This window comes from Cyprinodon tularosa, unplaced genomic scaffold (assembly GCF_016077235.1).
Source record: "Cyprinodon tularosa strain WSP-4 unplaced genomic scaffold, ASM1607723v1 ctg498, whole genome shotgun sequence".
Taxonomy (NCBI): Eukaryota; Metazoa; Chordata; class Actinopteri; order Cyprinodontiformes; family Cyprinodontidae; genus Cyprinodon; species Cyprinodon tularosa.
The window spans coordinates 643,899-660,172 of record NW_024039227.1 but is presented as its reverse complement, the minus strand read 5'-3'; the positions used below and the strand labels follow the sequence as shown (position 1 = coordinate 660,172).

The 16,274-nt window shown below is 39.4% G+C and overlaps 1 protein-coding gene across 1 annotated transcript; it reads right to left on the bottom strand.

The window, feature by feature from the left end:
- Positions 1-402: 402 nt before the first annotated feature.
- Positions 403-14,480, bottom strand: LOC119794921 (terminal nucleotidyltransferase 5A-like). The gene is made up of 2 exons (XM_038302685.1): positions 14,111-14,480; positions 403-1,932 (listed from the first exon to the last, which is right to left on the bottom strand). Exons 1-2 carry the CDS (start codon positions 14,264-14,266, stop codon positions 910-912), a joined length of 1,179 nt encoding a protein of 392 aa, XP_038158613.1. The 5' UTR covers positions 14,267-14,480; the 3' UTR covers positions 403-909.
- Positions 14,481-16,274: the final 1,794 nt, after the last annotated feature.

Genomic DNA, 16,274 nt, shown 5'->3' with positions numbered 1-16,274 from the left:
ATGCTGCTGAAGGTAAACAGGACTTTGAGGATTATCAGAACGTTCTGTGCACTTCATTCTTGACCTTTGCAATTTAATACTGTTCACACTTTTCACTGCTGAGAGACAGTAAACTATACAGTTAATAATAATATATGAGGTATGTGTTGAATATGCATCAATAGGCAACTCAGCTGGAACCAGTTACAAAACCAGTTTGTTGAAAAGACCGTTTCACAACCAGCAAACATTTCCATCATAGCCTCTCATGGGGCTAGAGTCTGCTGCCTGTGAACATTTCAGAGTGATCAAAGTATCATGCAGCTTTGTTGAGCATGGAGAAATAGGGGGCAATTCCAGTTTCTGCCAGCTGCTATCTACATACGTCCTTGATCTTCTAAATTTGTCCTGAGATATGTCTTGTGATCGGCTGACCAATTGATCTGCCCTGATTTTCTAAATTGTGGAAGGTTGGTAATTCACTTAAACTAAGATGTGAAAATGTTCATATCCAACTTTTTAAATGAATAAAAATCCTGCACTGTCAACGCTTGCGTTTATATCTGAATGCAGTTTTTTGAGTTTTTATTTTTTCACAAAAATTGTTGGATGATTTTTTTACAAAATAAGTTAGCAATATCGAAGGTGTCTTGTATAATGTGTAAAGAAAAAACCCATAACCTGTCATTCTTAGGCCTGACTTATGATTAAGCAAATTTGCGATAGACCGTAATATTTTATATTCACTGATCCCGTTGTGAGCTGTGCAACCCGTACTTCCAAGAGTTCCAGATGAATGTCCATTGCAGCCTTGATGGAGCCAGAATGCAGCAATGATGACTGCTGTGGACGAATTGGGAAAAAATGGTTCACCTCATAACAATTTAAAGGTAAGACATAAAGATTTTCAAATATCCGTAATAATGAAACTCAGCTGCAAGGCAGCCATGTTTGATAGGAGTTACTACGCGCAGAGATGGACTGAACTTGTGCCACATAGTAGTTGCTGAAGTTGACGTCTCTGACGTATGGGGCTGGCTGGTAGTAGCAGGTGATGTTGGACAAAGCAGGGATGGCATTGTGTTCAGCCAAAACACGCAGTGCAAGGGCGGATATTAGAGCCAGCGTCTGCCGGCGCTCGTGGCCCATAAGACACACAGTGCTTTCATCCACCACTTGCCTCAGAGTCAGCAGGTACTCATAGCGCTTGTGTTCAATTCCAACAAAGTGGTTTTGCAGATATGCCTCCAGTTTCCTCTGCTGTTCAGATATGTCAGGGAAGTCAATGAAGAAGCGTGAGCACATGTAGCGTTGCATCTGTTTCATGTGACTCTTGGAGGACGGACGGAAGCCGCGGACCAGCAGGTGGCAGTACTTAAGCAACCCGCCACCCCGGATCTCTTCAGGGCTTCGGGTGGCAATAGTTCTGGATCTGAGATGTTCTAGAGCTTCTTCAAAATCTCCATACATGCTCTCGCCCTGCACGCTAGGGTGGAAGGTCTCAGTCATGGCCGTCTCTGAGCAACGGTCAAACAGCAGCAATGAGTCCAGCGAGATCTGGAAAGAGTCTACGCTAAACTCGAACTGCCTCCTCAGGGAGTCGACGAACTTTAGCTCCACATTCTTGCCAGTGTTGTTGGACAGTGAGATGAGGCTCCAGCGGTCTGTGTCATTGCAAACCTTCACCAGTTTCTGCACATAGGCCTCCTTGAGTGCAAGGGCAGTAATTCTCTCCCTGCACACCCCTTCAGGAAGGAAGTCCACCAGGCAATCCAGCACCACGTCCTTTACCAGACGAAAGATTTTATCATCAGAAAGACTTAAGCCAAATATCAGGTCCAGGTCTTTGTAGCCAAGGCCATTGTCTTGGTGAAGCACATGGCTGGCTGCAGAGCCATTCAGCTTTACATCACGTACGACCACACCCTTCTCCTCCAGTCGAGCCCTGACCACCTGGAACAGGCAGAGAAAAGACAGAAAAATTATTATAGACAAGACATCAATCAAGTGAAGCCTGCAAAGAAATCAGAGATTTATACATTCAAAAAGAGAAACGCACTTTCCTTCCGTTTTTTAAGGAAAGTAGTCGTGCACGATGTGCTATGAAAATTATACATTTTTTTTAAACTTTCTTTTAAATCAGAAACTGGGGATTCCTTACATCGAGCATATATGTAGTGACAGTGGAGAGGAGAGTGGAGACAAGTCGTCTGCTGAGGCCGACTGGGGCAGATAAAATAGGTAGCTGATAACCAGCTTCACAGGCGGGACTGGACCACCTGTGGAGCTAGTTACCAGCTACAAACTGTCCTAGGTTATTAATGATAATTATTATAAAGATAACAGTAACATTATCATCTACATAGAGGGAAATAAATTCATTTCTGTGGCTGGATGAAGGTTCATTTCTAATAATGTGATTTCATTGTGAATATATAGTTAAAGTTGTTAAGAAATAAATAAAATATTAAATGTCCTTGAATAAATAAATTCAAAATGTACAAACAGGACAGTACGGAAGCCAAGATCGTTCGAGTCTCTCAGATACTTTTAGTATCTTTTAGTAGATGAAAGATGTCACAATTCGTTATCGGCTGTTGATCAAGTCCCAGTGCTGTATGTAGTGTTTGTCACAATGCATCATTATCCACGATGGGGATGTCCAGTTTATTATGGAAAGCAGAAAGAGATGGCTTAATGACATATTTTTCCTCTGGCCAGAAGTTCGATGGCAAATCCTCCCTCTTCAAGTTGGCAATCCAACGACGAACCCGTCTGTGGAGGATCAGGAATCGGAAAGGGGAAATAACAAATTTTTTTTCACTTTTACCCGATGTATTCCAACATCCAACTGCCTTGCACATGGGCATTGACAGTTTAACTATAGCTCTGGTGAATTTCAAAGGTGATGTGTCTAGTGGTTCCCATTGATTTTGTTGTAAAGCGGGGAGAATGGCGCTAGGCTTACCGCACTGTGACGTCACTGCCGGAAGATGGCAGGCGGGAGGCGTTACTATATTTGGGCAAAAATGGCCGCTCCCAGATTTTTATTTTTTTTACTGATTAAAGCTAAATTCATTAAATCACCATGAACCTATTAGTTTTATAAATAATGATCCATTGATTGTTCCTTGCTTACGAAACTTTTCCTTTAACATAATCATAAGCAAATCGCAGTAACGCTAAGGATGTAAATTTTGTCAAATTTCATCATCATGCAATTTCCTGATTTTTTTTCATTGATCAGTAGGAGCATAAAAGTGTTGCTTTTGTTTGTTTCCTCTATTAGAAGACAGCATCACACCTAGCGATGGGGCTAACCACCCCTCCTCACTCAGATCAAGCCCCTTGGCAGGACTTTTTTGTCTATCTGAAAGGATGCTGAAAGGGGAATCTTTATTGATATCAGCTCAGATCTTTAGCAAAGATCAGATTAATCTGACAACAGATGAGCAACACAGAACAGCAGCACATCAGAAGTAAACCCTCGTGGCCAGTGACTGTGTTCCACAGGGCAACTGGAGCAAACACCACTAATGTTCTGCTGGGATTGTTGGTAACATTACTGAACTCTGTACACATGTTCATGTTTCCTGTCTGTTTTACTAAAGCCATGAAGCCTAAAGCTCTAATCCAAAGCACAGATGTCCAGTTAAAACTTTCACTGAGCCTTAGGGATCCATCATTGTTGTATTTAGTTCTGGTTTTCAGTATAAACAGATGTTTAAGAATAAACAAAAACTGTTGTCTTTTTTTCTTAACTCTAGAATTAAGATCATGGGTTGATTAAACTGAAGGAATGTCTTTAAAAAAAAAAACAGTAAAACAGTTCAGAAGATAGAAAACATTTCAAAATTTACCCTTTTTTTTTTTTTTTTTTTACAGATTTATAATATCTAATAATGAATCCTCATTGGTTGCCAGTACAACAGAGGAAAAATTTGGAAATTTACCAAAAAAGAAATAAACTAATGGCTAATCTGTGACATTTACAAGCGGAAATGTTCAGGTTCATTCATCATCCATCCATCCATCCATCCATCCATCCATCCATCCATCCATCCATCCATCCATCCATCATTCCTCAGCCATCCATTCATCATCCATCCATCCATTCATCCATCCATCCATCCATCCATCATTCCTCAGCCATCCATCCATCCATCCATCCATCCATCATTCCTCAGCCATCCATTCATCATCCATCCATCCATTCATCCCTCATCCATCCATCAGCCATCAATCATCCATGGTGCTTCTGTATCATAAGACACATCTTTTAGTCTGATCTAAATTTGTAGAGTAGAAGTTTGCTTTTAATCAACTTCTATCAATTCTGTGTTTTTTCTTATTGCATTTGTACCTTTCACTGTTGGTATCCTTAACTTACACACACAGTATTCACCAAGAGCTTATACATAAAAAAAACTCCCAAAATAGCTCCCTTAAAAATAATTCTATCAAACAAAGCCTGAGGAAGCCATGGTGTTCCATGGATCCTTCAAGCAGTGGAACAAACAATTCACTGACCAGAAAAAAACTTAGGAACGCAGGAACAGCCGCCTCACATTTCAGCCAATGACTTGCACTCTTACGCACACACAGGTGGAGTGGCCACCCACACAAAGGAAACTGTTGGAAGGTTTTCCAATCACCACGCAAACTATCATCATCCCTACTCTGTCTACCAGACTGCTGAATTGCAAGGTCAGTGACCAGGCGATCTTAGCTGCCGTTCGCTTGACAAGATAATCTGAGTCACTGCTCTGAGCTTTCGTTGGTATCCAGGGAACCACTGGCTGGTAAACAGCTGTTTAATTTCAAACCTCCACAATAAAAAACACATGCAGACCGCAACTGAAATGAAATAACTGAGAAAATTATCGAGACACCAGAGCGGGAGTGGAAAGACTATTATTCGTTGCCAAGGCGTTGTCAACACCAGACAGTCTGGTGTGTTTGCGGCTCAGTTTTACAAGTTTTCTCTGCTCTTGCGTTGGCGGAAGTGTCTCCCCTGGCTGAGCGCACCAGGTGCAGGCGCGTCATGTGGGACAGGAGGAATGGGTTTTATGTGTGTGTCTGTGTGTGTGTGTGGGGGGGTGGTTGCGGTGTTCATTTCTTCTGCTCCTTGGAGGACACAAAGGCGGATCAACATGTGTTGTTTGTTCAGATCTGCTGTTTTTTTAAAATGAGGTCATAGAATTTCAGTTAGATATGAAAATATGTCTAATTTCTTCCCACAAAGCTGTTTAAAATTTTGATGACATAAATAAAATTGTCTGTTTCAGAGTGTCTTTCAAAGAAAATGAATAAAAGTAAAACAATAAAATGGATGCTTGCCAATAAATGTTGTTGACAAGAATGAATCAATTAATATTCGGATAACCAAAGGTTCCTTAATGAAGATTCTTTACAAAATTAAACCAGGTGAAACTGAAACTTTTCCACTTGGGGAATTCTGGATTTGCATATTGACAGAAAAAAAAGTTTTTTTATTTTAAAGGCAAAATGTTTAAATATTTGTTTTTGTTATTTTGTTGATCAAGGTGGGTTGCTCATCTCTCTAAGTTTGAGTCTCTATATTCCAGTTAATTGATATCTAAATTAGTTGGCGTCTATTTAAATAAACGATTATTCGCAATTAATTCTCTGGGTTCAAAATGTTATACATATAAACATATAAAATGATTCATTGTATCGGTTTTAATGACAAATCGGGATGTGAAAAGTTTTTCTGGAGAGTTGTCATTGGCAGTCAGCAGTGTGTTGTAGCTGAATAAGGGAAACTTTTTTGTTTTAGCTACTATTAATACATGAATCTGAAGGTTTTCCTCCTCTGGTGTCTGCATTTTGCTCAGCCTCAACAAAAGCCTGTGGTTAGTTTGCTTTATAGCCTGGTGAGTCGTGCACTGGAGAGTGAAGCATCTGGTCTTTGCTTATCTAACAGACATGTTGCGTAGCATCGGAACAGTAAGTAATCCTCGTCGCCTGACCCTCATCAGGGCAACACTGTCCAGGACAGAGGAGTTCCAGGAAACCTTTGGTTGCCCGTGTTTGTGTGACGCAACATGGAGGCTCCGGGGGAGCGGCCACCGTGGGTTCTTGCTGTGGTTTGGTGACTGCTGATGTTAAATGAGTCTGTGAGAGCAGAGGTGTCATTAACAGTAGACGTTTCCCTGACGCTCATTGCCAGCCTGACCACAAACAGATGGTTCCTAAATGTGGCCCGTGAACAATTCCACTGCTGAGAAGTGGTAGGGGGTGATGGGCTACTGTTAGTATTACGGAGATTAATGGCGTCATCCACTATGGCATGGTTAAAAATGGCTACAAAACATCTTGTCTCTGTGTTGCACGCGGGTTTAACATGATGACCTTAAGTCTTCATATCAAAATGTTTGAGTAATTCCAGCATCTGAAAGTCTAAATCAGCCATTGGTTTCAATTCTTTCTGTTTCAAAGGCAGCAACAAGAGGTCATCGGGTTCAAAGCCAGGCAGAGGCAGTACCTCTGACTGCAAAGTCCATTTCACAGCAAACCCTGAAGGACCCCTAAGGTGGAGGTCAACAGACACATATTAGACACTACAGACACTACAAGAGAACTAGCTTGTAGTGGCTTCTCCAGCTAGTATTCCCCCCCTGGAGACTGAATGTTAAACTAAAGTGATTTTGCACAGATGCAGCAGAGAGGTCAACATGGGGGAGTCAAAGTCGACACTCATCCGAATTCCTACTGAAGGACCCAAAATCAGATTTTTTGTTTTTCTGGACATGATGACCAGCTCAGACTTTTTAGAAAAACATTGTCAATCAGATCTTTTCAAGTTCTCAACTTTTCAAGTACTATTTGAGCCACTTCCATGTGTGGACCTTCATCCAACTGGTATCCGACTCCAGTGGGAACAACCAAGGCTAATTTGACATCACTTTTCATCGACATCTGTCAGGATTGTGTTCCAACAGCACCAAAAAGTAAGAAAAGTTAGAAGGATGGATGGTAGCTGTAAATGTAATGCCAAGTAAAGAGACATTAATATGCTAAACCTCATTAATATGTGGAGCAAAACTCTGATTATAATTATCGATTAATCACGATTGTTTCAGGCCTACCGGAAAATTATGTTGCTCAGACAATTTACTTTGATATAAAATCAACATGGGCCAGAGTGAAAATCTGCCAATATGATAAGCATGCCTAAATATACCACTTAGGAGTGTTATGGCATCCAGGGAGTAGTACTACTAGGGATGAAAACTTATCTAAGCAACAGGAAACAATTTGTGCAAATGAATCACTGGCATTAATCGTGCTTAGACATTTTGTATGCAGACGATACTAATAACTTTTGCACAGTTGATCATTTGGATCAGCTTATGGCTGATATCAACTTTGAATTCTGTCGACAAGAGATATGGTTTGATATTAACAAATTATCATTAAATTTGGATAAAACCAAGTTTATGTTGTTTGAGTGTCCTGATACTGATAATGTGACAGCAGAGAAATTAAGGAAATTAAGTTCTTGGGAGTGATGAAAGACAATAAGATTTGCTGGAGACCTCATATACAATACATTCAAACTTAAATATCCAGAAATACCCAACATCGATGGGGTCGCAGTACTCTAAGTATCAGTGTACAAGGGTGTAAATGGGGAATGTGGCCTGATGTATCTATATATACACACACACACACACACACACCTACACATACTTACATACAATTGTGTATTTATGTATATTTTTTGGTGTGTGTGAATATTGGATAACAATATAGAAGTTTAACAGGAAAGTCACTCTACTTTAAGTTACTTTAAGTGTAATTAGAGGGAGAGGGGGTATGAGAAACAAGTTTTACTTTTTCATACCCCTTTCCAGAAAATTTACATTAATTGATGTCAGTTTTTTGGCTGTATATACTGACTGGTTTATTTGGTGGAGGGTTTTGTTTCTATTTATGTTTAGTTGAATTTAGTTGGTTTAAAATTGGTATTTGGTTTGGTTGATGTTAACTGGCCTCTTTTGTGTGTATTTGGTTGATTAATTTATTACTGTTTATCAAAATTGTCTTAAATTGTCTGAAATAATTTCCTTTTCATTCATTCATTCATTCAGTTATTATCTATAAAAGTTTCTTTAATTTCTATTAAAAAAACAAACCAAACCTTTAAAATGCTTTGGCCTGTAGTATGGGGCTATATTCATATTGCTACTCACATTTACAAACTTAAGTTTATACCACTTTTGTGACCTGAAATGTTTCTAAAAAAAATGAATCTGTCTGTTCTGTTGGGATCAACCCAGCAACAGGTGGGGGAAGGGTTGTACCAGATTATCCTAAATATAGCTGCAGTCTTCAGCGCTTTCTCTAGCATCTTCATAAAATGACTTTATAGGTAATAAAAATGGTGGGATAAGAAATATTTGCAGAGTTAAGATGATCACACTAAAGTTGTGTAGAGTCATAATATAAGTAACAATAATTCCTTTAAACATTGACCAACAGAATCTTAAAATCTACAAAAAGACCAATAAGGTATGCACACTTGTGGCTCGGTCAAAAATCTGCGGGTTTCTGTGATGTTTGGAATTCTGTGTTTTTTTTCATCTTTCATGAAGTCAAACCTTTCATTGAAGGAGTGAGCACCTGTTTATGCAAAAAAGGTGCAGTTCATCATTGGCCACAGCTTCCACTTTGTAATCTCTCCCAAACAAAATTTCCACGCTGGAGGCACACAAGGCATCACTTTGATATTTTATCACTTTTTTGGCAGCTGTTGAGTCTTGAAAAAGACGCACTACTTAGTGAAGCACATGAGCTGACTGCATCTATCTATTCATAAAGACCAACAATGTTTGTTGATTTCTGAAAAGGACTTTGGAACGTTGAGGCTTTGAAGCAGTTGAGGGGCATTGATGCACTTTAAACAAACAGATTTTCCCAGCGAAGTTGAGAAAAGAAAGAGGAAAAGCCCAAAATCATGCTTGCACGCAAAACACGAAAGGAACATTGGAGTTCACTCAAGTGTGTGCTAAAGCTGCCGAGTTGAAGGATGGGCAAGTACTGCCAGCAGATGGCGACGGCATACAATAATGTTAAGGTCTGCCGATTGATCGTGGCACAAAAATAATTTTAAGGCTCAAAAAGGACTGAGAAAACGTTCAGGATGGACGCTTGGTGTACCTTGTTTTGTGTAAATATGTTTTTATGTTTTAGTTTTTAATCAGTGTAGTGCATGACAAGGCCCCTTTAAATTCCAAAGCATTTATTTTGTTGTGACTACATTTATTAGCCAAATTTGACAGGAGTTAGTACAAAGAAAACTGTTTGCAAAGCCCATTGTATCCGTAATAGATACTTTTCTTATGCATTGTTTACAAAACAAGTTTTTTTTTTATATAGAAATGCTTTGTCAGGTTCTTATTAGGGCTTCGTGATTTTGCAAAGAACATTTTTTATTTTTTTCACCAAAGTTGTAATTTTATTTTGTTTTTGCTTTGCACTAAGTGACCACGAACTTGTAAATGTCTAATTTCATTGTTTTCATGACCTCAAAAGCTAGCTTGTCCAGAGTCCATTGATGCAGGACTTTATATTTTGTGCGGATAAATAATTCTACTCCCATACATTGATCTGTGCACTAGCTGCACCTCGTTCTGTAATGCTTAAGCAGCCGAAGCAGCGCCTCACGAGCTTCTGAGCATCTGAGCCATGGGAAGTGCTGCGAAAGCAGCTGCTGGAGTTGGAGAAATTGAACTGTTGCTGCTCGACATCACCCAATCAGAGAAGAGAGTTCTGGGAGACAGATACAGCACTGCTGATGCAGAAGGCTGCGATCACTTCACTGAAACTTTTTATGAACGCCTAAATTAACTTAAAATGTCAAGACCTGCGGGCAAAATTTGTGAGATTTTATTATTGTGGCTCCTGCAGTTTGGAGTAGATAAGTGAAAATCGCCTTCCAGCCACAGTGAACACTAGCGGAAAAACACAAAGAGGTGTTCGGAGGTCGGAGTGGCTCCAACAGCCAAATAATATTTGAAGGCAGGATCGTAATCTTGATGAACTGACTGCCCAGAAGAACTTTTCAGGTGGACTTTCTCAGTTAAAAACATATCAAAACTACTATTTACCCACTGATCACAGCAAATATAGCTGCCATTGTTACAGACAAAGGATAGGGTAGCTCAGCCCAATGCACATCAGACCCACTTTTCAACCGTACAGCTAGAGCAGCAAAGATGTTTAATAAAGCAGCACATGCGTTTTTGCTGCTTCTGCTGCATGCTGCCTGAGTGCCCGTAGCATAAGGCTGCAAATCTGCTTTAAGCACATTACCACCACCTACAGGGCTGAAGTGAAAAAGAAAATGTTTAAGAGTAGGGCTGAGTATTGTGATATTTGGATCACGATACTATATTATTTCGATAATGTGATATCACTATTATTACAAGCTATTAAATTAAATGTATTGATAAAACAAGTGCTGTATATGTTCATCAGAATATATTGATCATTTTGTTATTTTGGGATCCATGTTGTTGGGCAATGTGACTGCCTCAACTACATATATGGCAAAAGGCCTCCACAGCGCTATCTACCATAGTGGGGGTACAGATATAGCCCATTTTACCTCATTGTTTTAGTTGAAAATTAGCCTTTTTTTATTGATATTAGGAACTAAAAAAATTATTATATCCGGCACCCAAAAAATCACAATATATCGCCAAGTCGAAATTTTCCCCCCCCACACCCCTATTCCAGAGTGCATCATCCTATCATCTTAGCATCTCTACCAGTATTGTGCATACAGACATTGCAATTAAATCGTTTTAAATGTAGATTTGTTAAGTAAAAGAGAAAAATGTCAAATTTTTCAACGGGTTGTTGTGGAGTAAACAGGTTCTAAGTGTCTTCAATTAGCATAAATGCAGCTTAACAGGTCCATAAAGTTTGTGTAATAATGACAAAGCCCAAACCAGACTTATAAAGGTTCAAGTAAAATAATATTTGCACTGGACCATTAGCATATTGGCAATTTATTTAAAGAAACGATTATTTAAACACCTGTGCTCAAGAAATATGCCTTAGCAGCAGCAAACTGTGTTTGAAAAGAATCCACATTTAATCAGAAATCATCAGGGGGGTTTTGTCTGTGTGACTTTTTTTAATTTTGCTATGAGATGGACTGTGAAGTTAGTCACTTCAGTTCCACTAGGGAAGCCCTCATATTAGATAATGTTCAAGCTGAATATGACCCACAGGTTTATTTGCCCAAAAATAGATTAATCTGTATCTCTTTTTCTGGGATATACGGTACTGTAGAAACCTAACCTATGGAAAAGACAAACAATCAACATTTATTAGATTTTTTTTCTCACATTTCTCAAAGATGTTAACTTTAAAAAATCTACCAGACTAGATCAAAAAAACAAAAAGCTTTACCAAAAATCACACTGGACTCGTCAGTAGTAACAGATAGCCTTTGTGGAAGACGTGGTGGGCGAATTTTTCCTAAAGCTTCTCTCTGAGAGGTCCATGAAAAAATACTGTGGTTCGACCAAAAAGGAAAAAAAAACTCTTTGGGGTCTCAGTTGCCTACAGGACTGTATAATGAAGGAAATACGTTAGCAGGGGGCTGCTGGGAGCAGATGGTAGGGGCCTACTTGATGATAGAGCCCTTTTAAACACGTGTGTTTGAGCAGTTTTGCTCCCCCACACCCACCACCCACCCCCATCAGGATGACCTTTGATGATATCATTTCAGGGATATACAGTATTTGGCAGACATATGACACCTGAAAAACATCAAGGAACACAGCTTCTCCTTGATCAGTACCAGTAAGTCAGCTTAAATAAAGGGAACCACTGGAAAAGGTTGAACTCAGGAAATGTGGTCGTAAACTAGTGAAAAACTGCAGTCCCAGTGTTTAGTCTAACTGATGCCAGAGAGTATTATTGTCACCTCACAATAATTGACAGTAGGGCTGCAACTAACGATTATTTTGCAAATCGATAAGTCTGTCAATTATTTTTCTGATTCAAAGTCGTAGGAGAGTCATATTTCAATTTTAAATCATTTTGGCTTAAATGTGTATATAAATGTACTCTTTATCAGAACATATTGTCCAAAAAGTTAGAAAATGTCTATTTAAAAAAAAATCCGGTCTTAAAATCTGTGGGGGGGTTTTTCATTATCTTATGCAGGCCAGTTAGTTATATGTCAGCCTGAACACCTAAATTCGGCTAATCATATATCAACGGTCGTCTGTCAATCAAATATTTTCGGTCATAGCATCTTGATTCATATGTCGCAGCTAATATAAGAATCATTTACTAACAGCTAACAGAACTGGCAGCGTTGCGCGGCAAGGGCTCAAACATGAACGGCTGTAAGCCTTCTACACCAAACCGAGCTTCTGCCACCCTGGCGTCCTCTTCCACAACATCTTCATCCCCGCTTTCCTCCTCTAAATAAAAAATGGATGACGGAGGAGACTCATCCACGACCTCCGACACTAAACTCTCCTTCTCTTGAATGTTTCTGCTCTCCATAGCGTTCCTTGACAGTGTCGTTTCTATGTCACCAATTTAGTGCTACTTGGTCCCAATGTAATTTCCCATTGGGAACCTACTAGCACTAAGTTGCTAACTGGTTAGCAAGATGCTTCCGAGAAACCGGCCACAATCAAACTTGCTTGCGAACCTTCCGCCACATTTATCCTCCCCTCTTGATAACCAGCCAATCACATTCACTTTATTCACTCGTGTAAAGTCGTGCACCACTCGGGAGAATTCGGAACTGCAACAGTTGGAACAGCCGCTTCTCTACAGCTTTAAAAATCGGATAGCCAAAGGTTCCTTAAAGAAGACTTTTTACGAAATTAAACCAGGTAAAACTAAAACTTTTCCACTTGAGGAGTCCTGGATAGAGCTTATTGACAGACGAAAAATATTTTTTTTATATCCTAAATGCAAAATATTTTTATAGTTTTTATATATATATACCGGTATATATAATTACTGCTCTAAGTGGTTTGCCACAGGCACATCTTAGAGTATCGATACTCCAGTTAACAGTTAATCAAATACTAAATTAGTTGACGATTATTTCAATAATCGATTAATCGTGATTAATTGTTTCAGCCTAATTCAAAGTATAATCTACTTTAAAATAGTATTATATTATTTAGGGTTTTTTTCTATAAAGTGAGCTTACAATCCTTTTTTATTGAGAAAAATGTGTTGCTCATCCTGGGGATTCTCATTGAAAAAAAATAATGCAACCACTTTTGGCATTTGCTTAATCATATTTAGTTACTTTAACACAATTGTTTTATGTCCTAACCTGCTGACATGAAACAATTATGTTAAAGTAACTAAATATGATTAAGTAAATGCCAAAAAGGGTTGCGTTAGTTTTTCAGTGAGTTATAGGACCATTTAGAGGTCAGATGCATGCAGAGAGCTGGCAAGAGGCTCTCACAAACTAAGCTGCTGCCCAGAGATGCAGGAAAACTCCATTTATAGACTCCCCGCAGCAAAAGCTTCTCTAAAAGTATGAAGAAAAAGCATTTAAAAGTATATTTAAGCATTTAAATCAGATGATCTTTAAATGAAAAGACCAATTGTGCCCTTCAAATAGAAATCCGATCATTAAGTTATTTATTTCTAATCACAGGCAAATTGTCTTTGAAAAATACACTTGTTGGAAGAAAATTTTGACTTATATGTTTCATTTTTGCAGTTCAGATGTTACAAAGTTTACTTTGCTGAACTTTCTTTCACACAAGTAAATATTGATGTGTTTACTATTGCTCCCGGCTGGGCCAACATCTTGTCCTCAACATTTTAACCCATAGCAGTAATAATAAGAAAGGAAAGCGGTTTTAATTTGATACTTATGTTGTTACTATTTAATGAAGCTCTAATCATATCTTCTGCTTCTGAATGAAAGGTGCTTTATAGTTGAAATTACTCAAGAAATAAATTATTTTATCCCCTTTCTGCTTGAATGGAACATGCAATGAAACTCCTCACTGTCTTTACATGTTTCTGTCTAAATGTTGTCAAATGCAGGTTATTTATTCTGGGCTGGATTAAGGGCCAGTCTTTAACTCCATCTGACCTGGATGATGTGCCGGGGCTGCACGGACAGCGTGGGGAAGTTCCCGCGGCCGTGGATGGGGACGCTCTCCCCCAGGATGGAGTCCAGCCGCCGGACCTGATCCCAGTGCAGCAGGCTGAACCTGCGGCTCTGCTCCGCGGCGTCACCGCACGACATGACGCGCCGGGTCCCTGGAAGCTGCTGCGGCTGCACAATCAGTCCTCTGTGGGGGGATGCTGGAGGAGGCTGACGGCGTCACTTCCGTCTCACAAAGATCCAAAACGCGACTCTGTGTTTGAAAAGTTTTGCGCAGCAGCGGACATGTCCTGGTTCCTGGTCTCCTTCTGTCTCCCCTCCGCAGATTAAAGAGTCCTCTGCGCTCCCGGCGGGTTCTGTTTTCATCCGACTGGGATTACCATGAGCCTCCTGATTGGCTGGACGCAGATTTATGAAGGCAGGAGGCTGCACCAACTAAACACACCTACCTCTGCTCCAGAGGAACGTCCTGTCAACCTGAGGGCGTCAGAAAAACACTTCATTGGATCCTTTACTGTTTCCTACATAAGAGGATTAGGGCCACTGGAAAAAAAAAAAAATTACTGATTTTAAAATTTTATTTCAGTTTAGTATGGGAGAAAAGTCAGAATTCTGACTTTAATCTCATAATTCTGACTTTATTCTCAGAATTGTGACTTTTTTTCTTAGAATTCTGACTTTAATCTCAGAATTCAGACTTTTTTATTGTCAGAATTCAGTCAGAATTCTGAGATTAAAGTCAGAATTCTGACTTTTCTCCCATACTAAACTGAAATAAAATTTAAAAATCAGTTAACCTTTTTTTTTTTCCAGTGGCCCTAATCCTTTTCCGTAGCTTCCATCACTTTAGCAGGATCCCTTTTTTTCTGGAAAACGTTAAAGCCTTAGAAAATAGAGAAATAGAAAACCCCAGAATGTTAATTTACAATTTATAAAGATCTCTCATGGATTTTATCTGTGGATTTTCTTTGCAGATTGTTTAGTCATTCTAACAGGTGTCCCTTTATCTCCAGTTATTCTTTATTACAATTCCCGTGTCTTTTTCCTCTCCTGCAGTTCTATACAGTGGCGGTTCTAGACCAAATGTACCCGGGGGCCGGACAGCATGTTTCCATGGGGGCCCAGAAAAGCATGAAATAAAAAACAGAGCAAGGGATTTAAATATATTAACATAGCTGCATGAAGTGAAATTTCTATTCAATTAGGTTTATTTAAAATTCTGTCTTATTAGGTCAATATACATTCAGAATCTAAGAATTTTATGTCTGAAAATGGGACAGATGGACCCAGTATTTAAGGTGAGACAGCCAGTAAGACATTTCGAAACATTTATTAAAGCAAACAGACAGAAACAAAACTGAAGCGGGCTGCTGAGGATCTGCAGACCTAAGGTGATTGCAGGAGGGGTGGGGTACCACCGAATCACTGCCCTCTGGTTTAGGGAGAAACGCAGGTAAGTGAACATGATCATCTGAACAGGAGATGATTATCAGAGTGAGTCACTTACCTGATTTAACAGTTCAGTCCATCCTCTCAATCTTAGGTAGGATAAGCCGATGCACTGCCAACAAGATGGACTCCGATCCAGGACAGGGATTAAGATCAGACTTTAGTAGTTCTGGAATCCAGGAGTCTGCAGTCCGGGGTTCTGATCAACACCGGAACGGATAGATCCAGGTTCCAGGAATCTATCAGCAGGTGAAGGCAGGTTTAGAGTCCCGTGCGTCAAGCAGAAACATACAGACAGGCAGAATTCAGCAGGAGTCCAACAGAGGTTCAGGTAGGCAGACCTAACAGATAGAGAACAATGATCTGGCCCCGATAGCTGGGCTGGACCGAATATAAAGCAGAACCCACAGGAGGATGAGATCAGAGATGATTAAGAACTGGGCAGAACTAGGCAGGTGAATGAAACGAGTAATTAAGGCCAGCTATCAGAGTTAATTTGATTTAAGTTAAAATTACCGTCTTCTATAAAATCTGAATTAGATTATATTTCTTAATTTGTTTTGAAAAAACATTTAGCAGATAAAAACTGGGATCCTATCTTAATAGCACTAGAGCTATCACCTTAATGCTTCTAAATAATTAGTAAAACAGAATTTGTAAAGAAAAAAAATGAAATAGATCCAAAGCACCTACCAGTAAC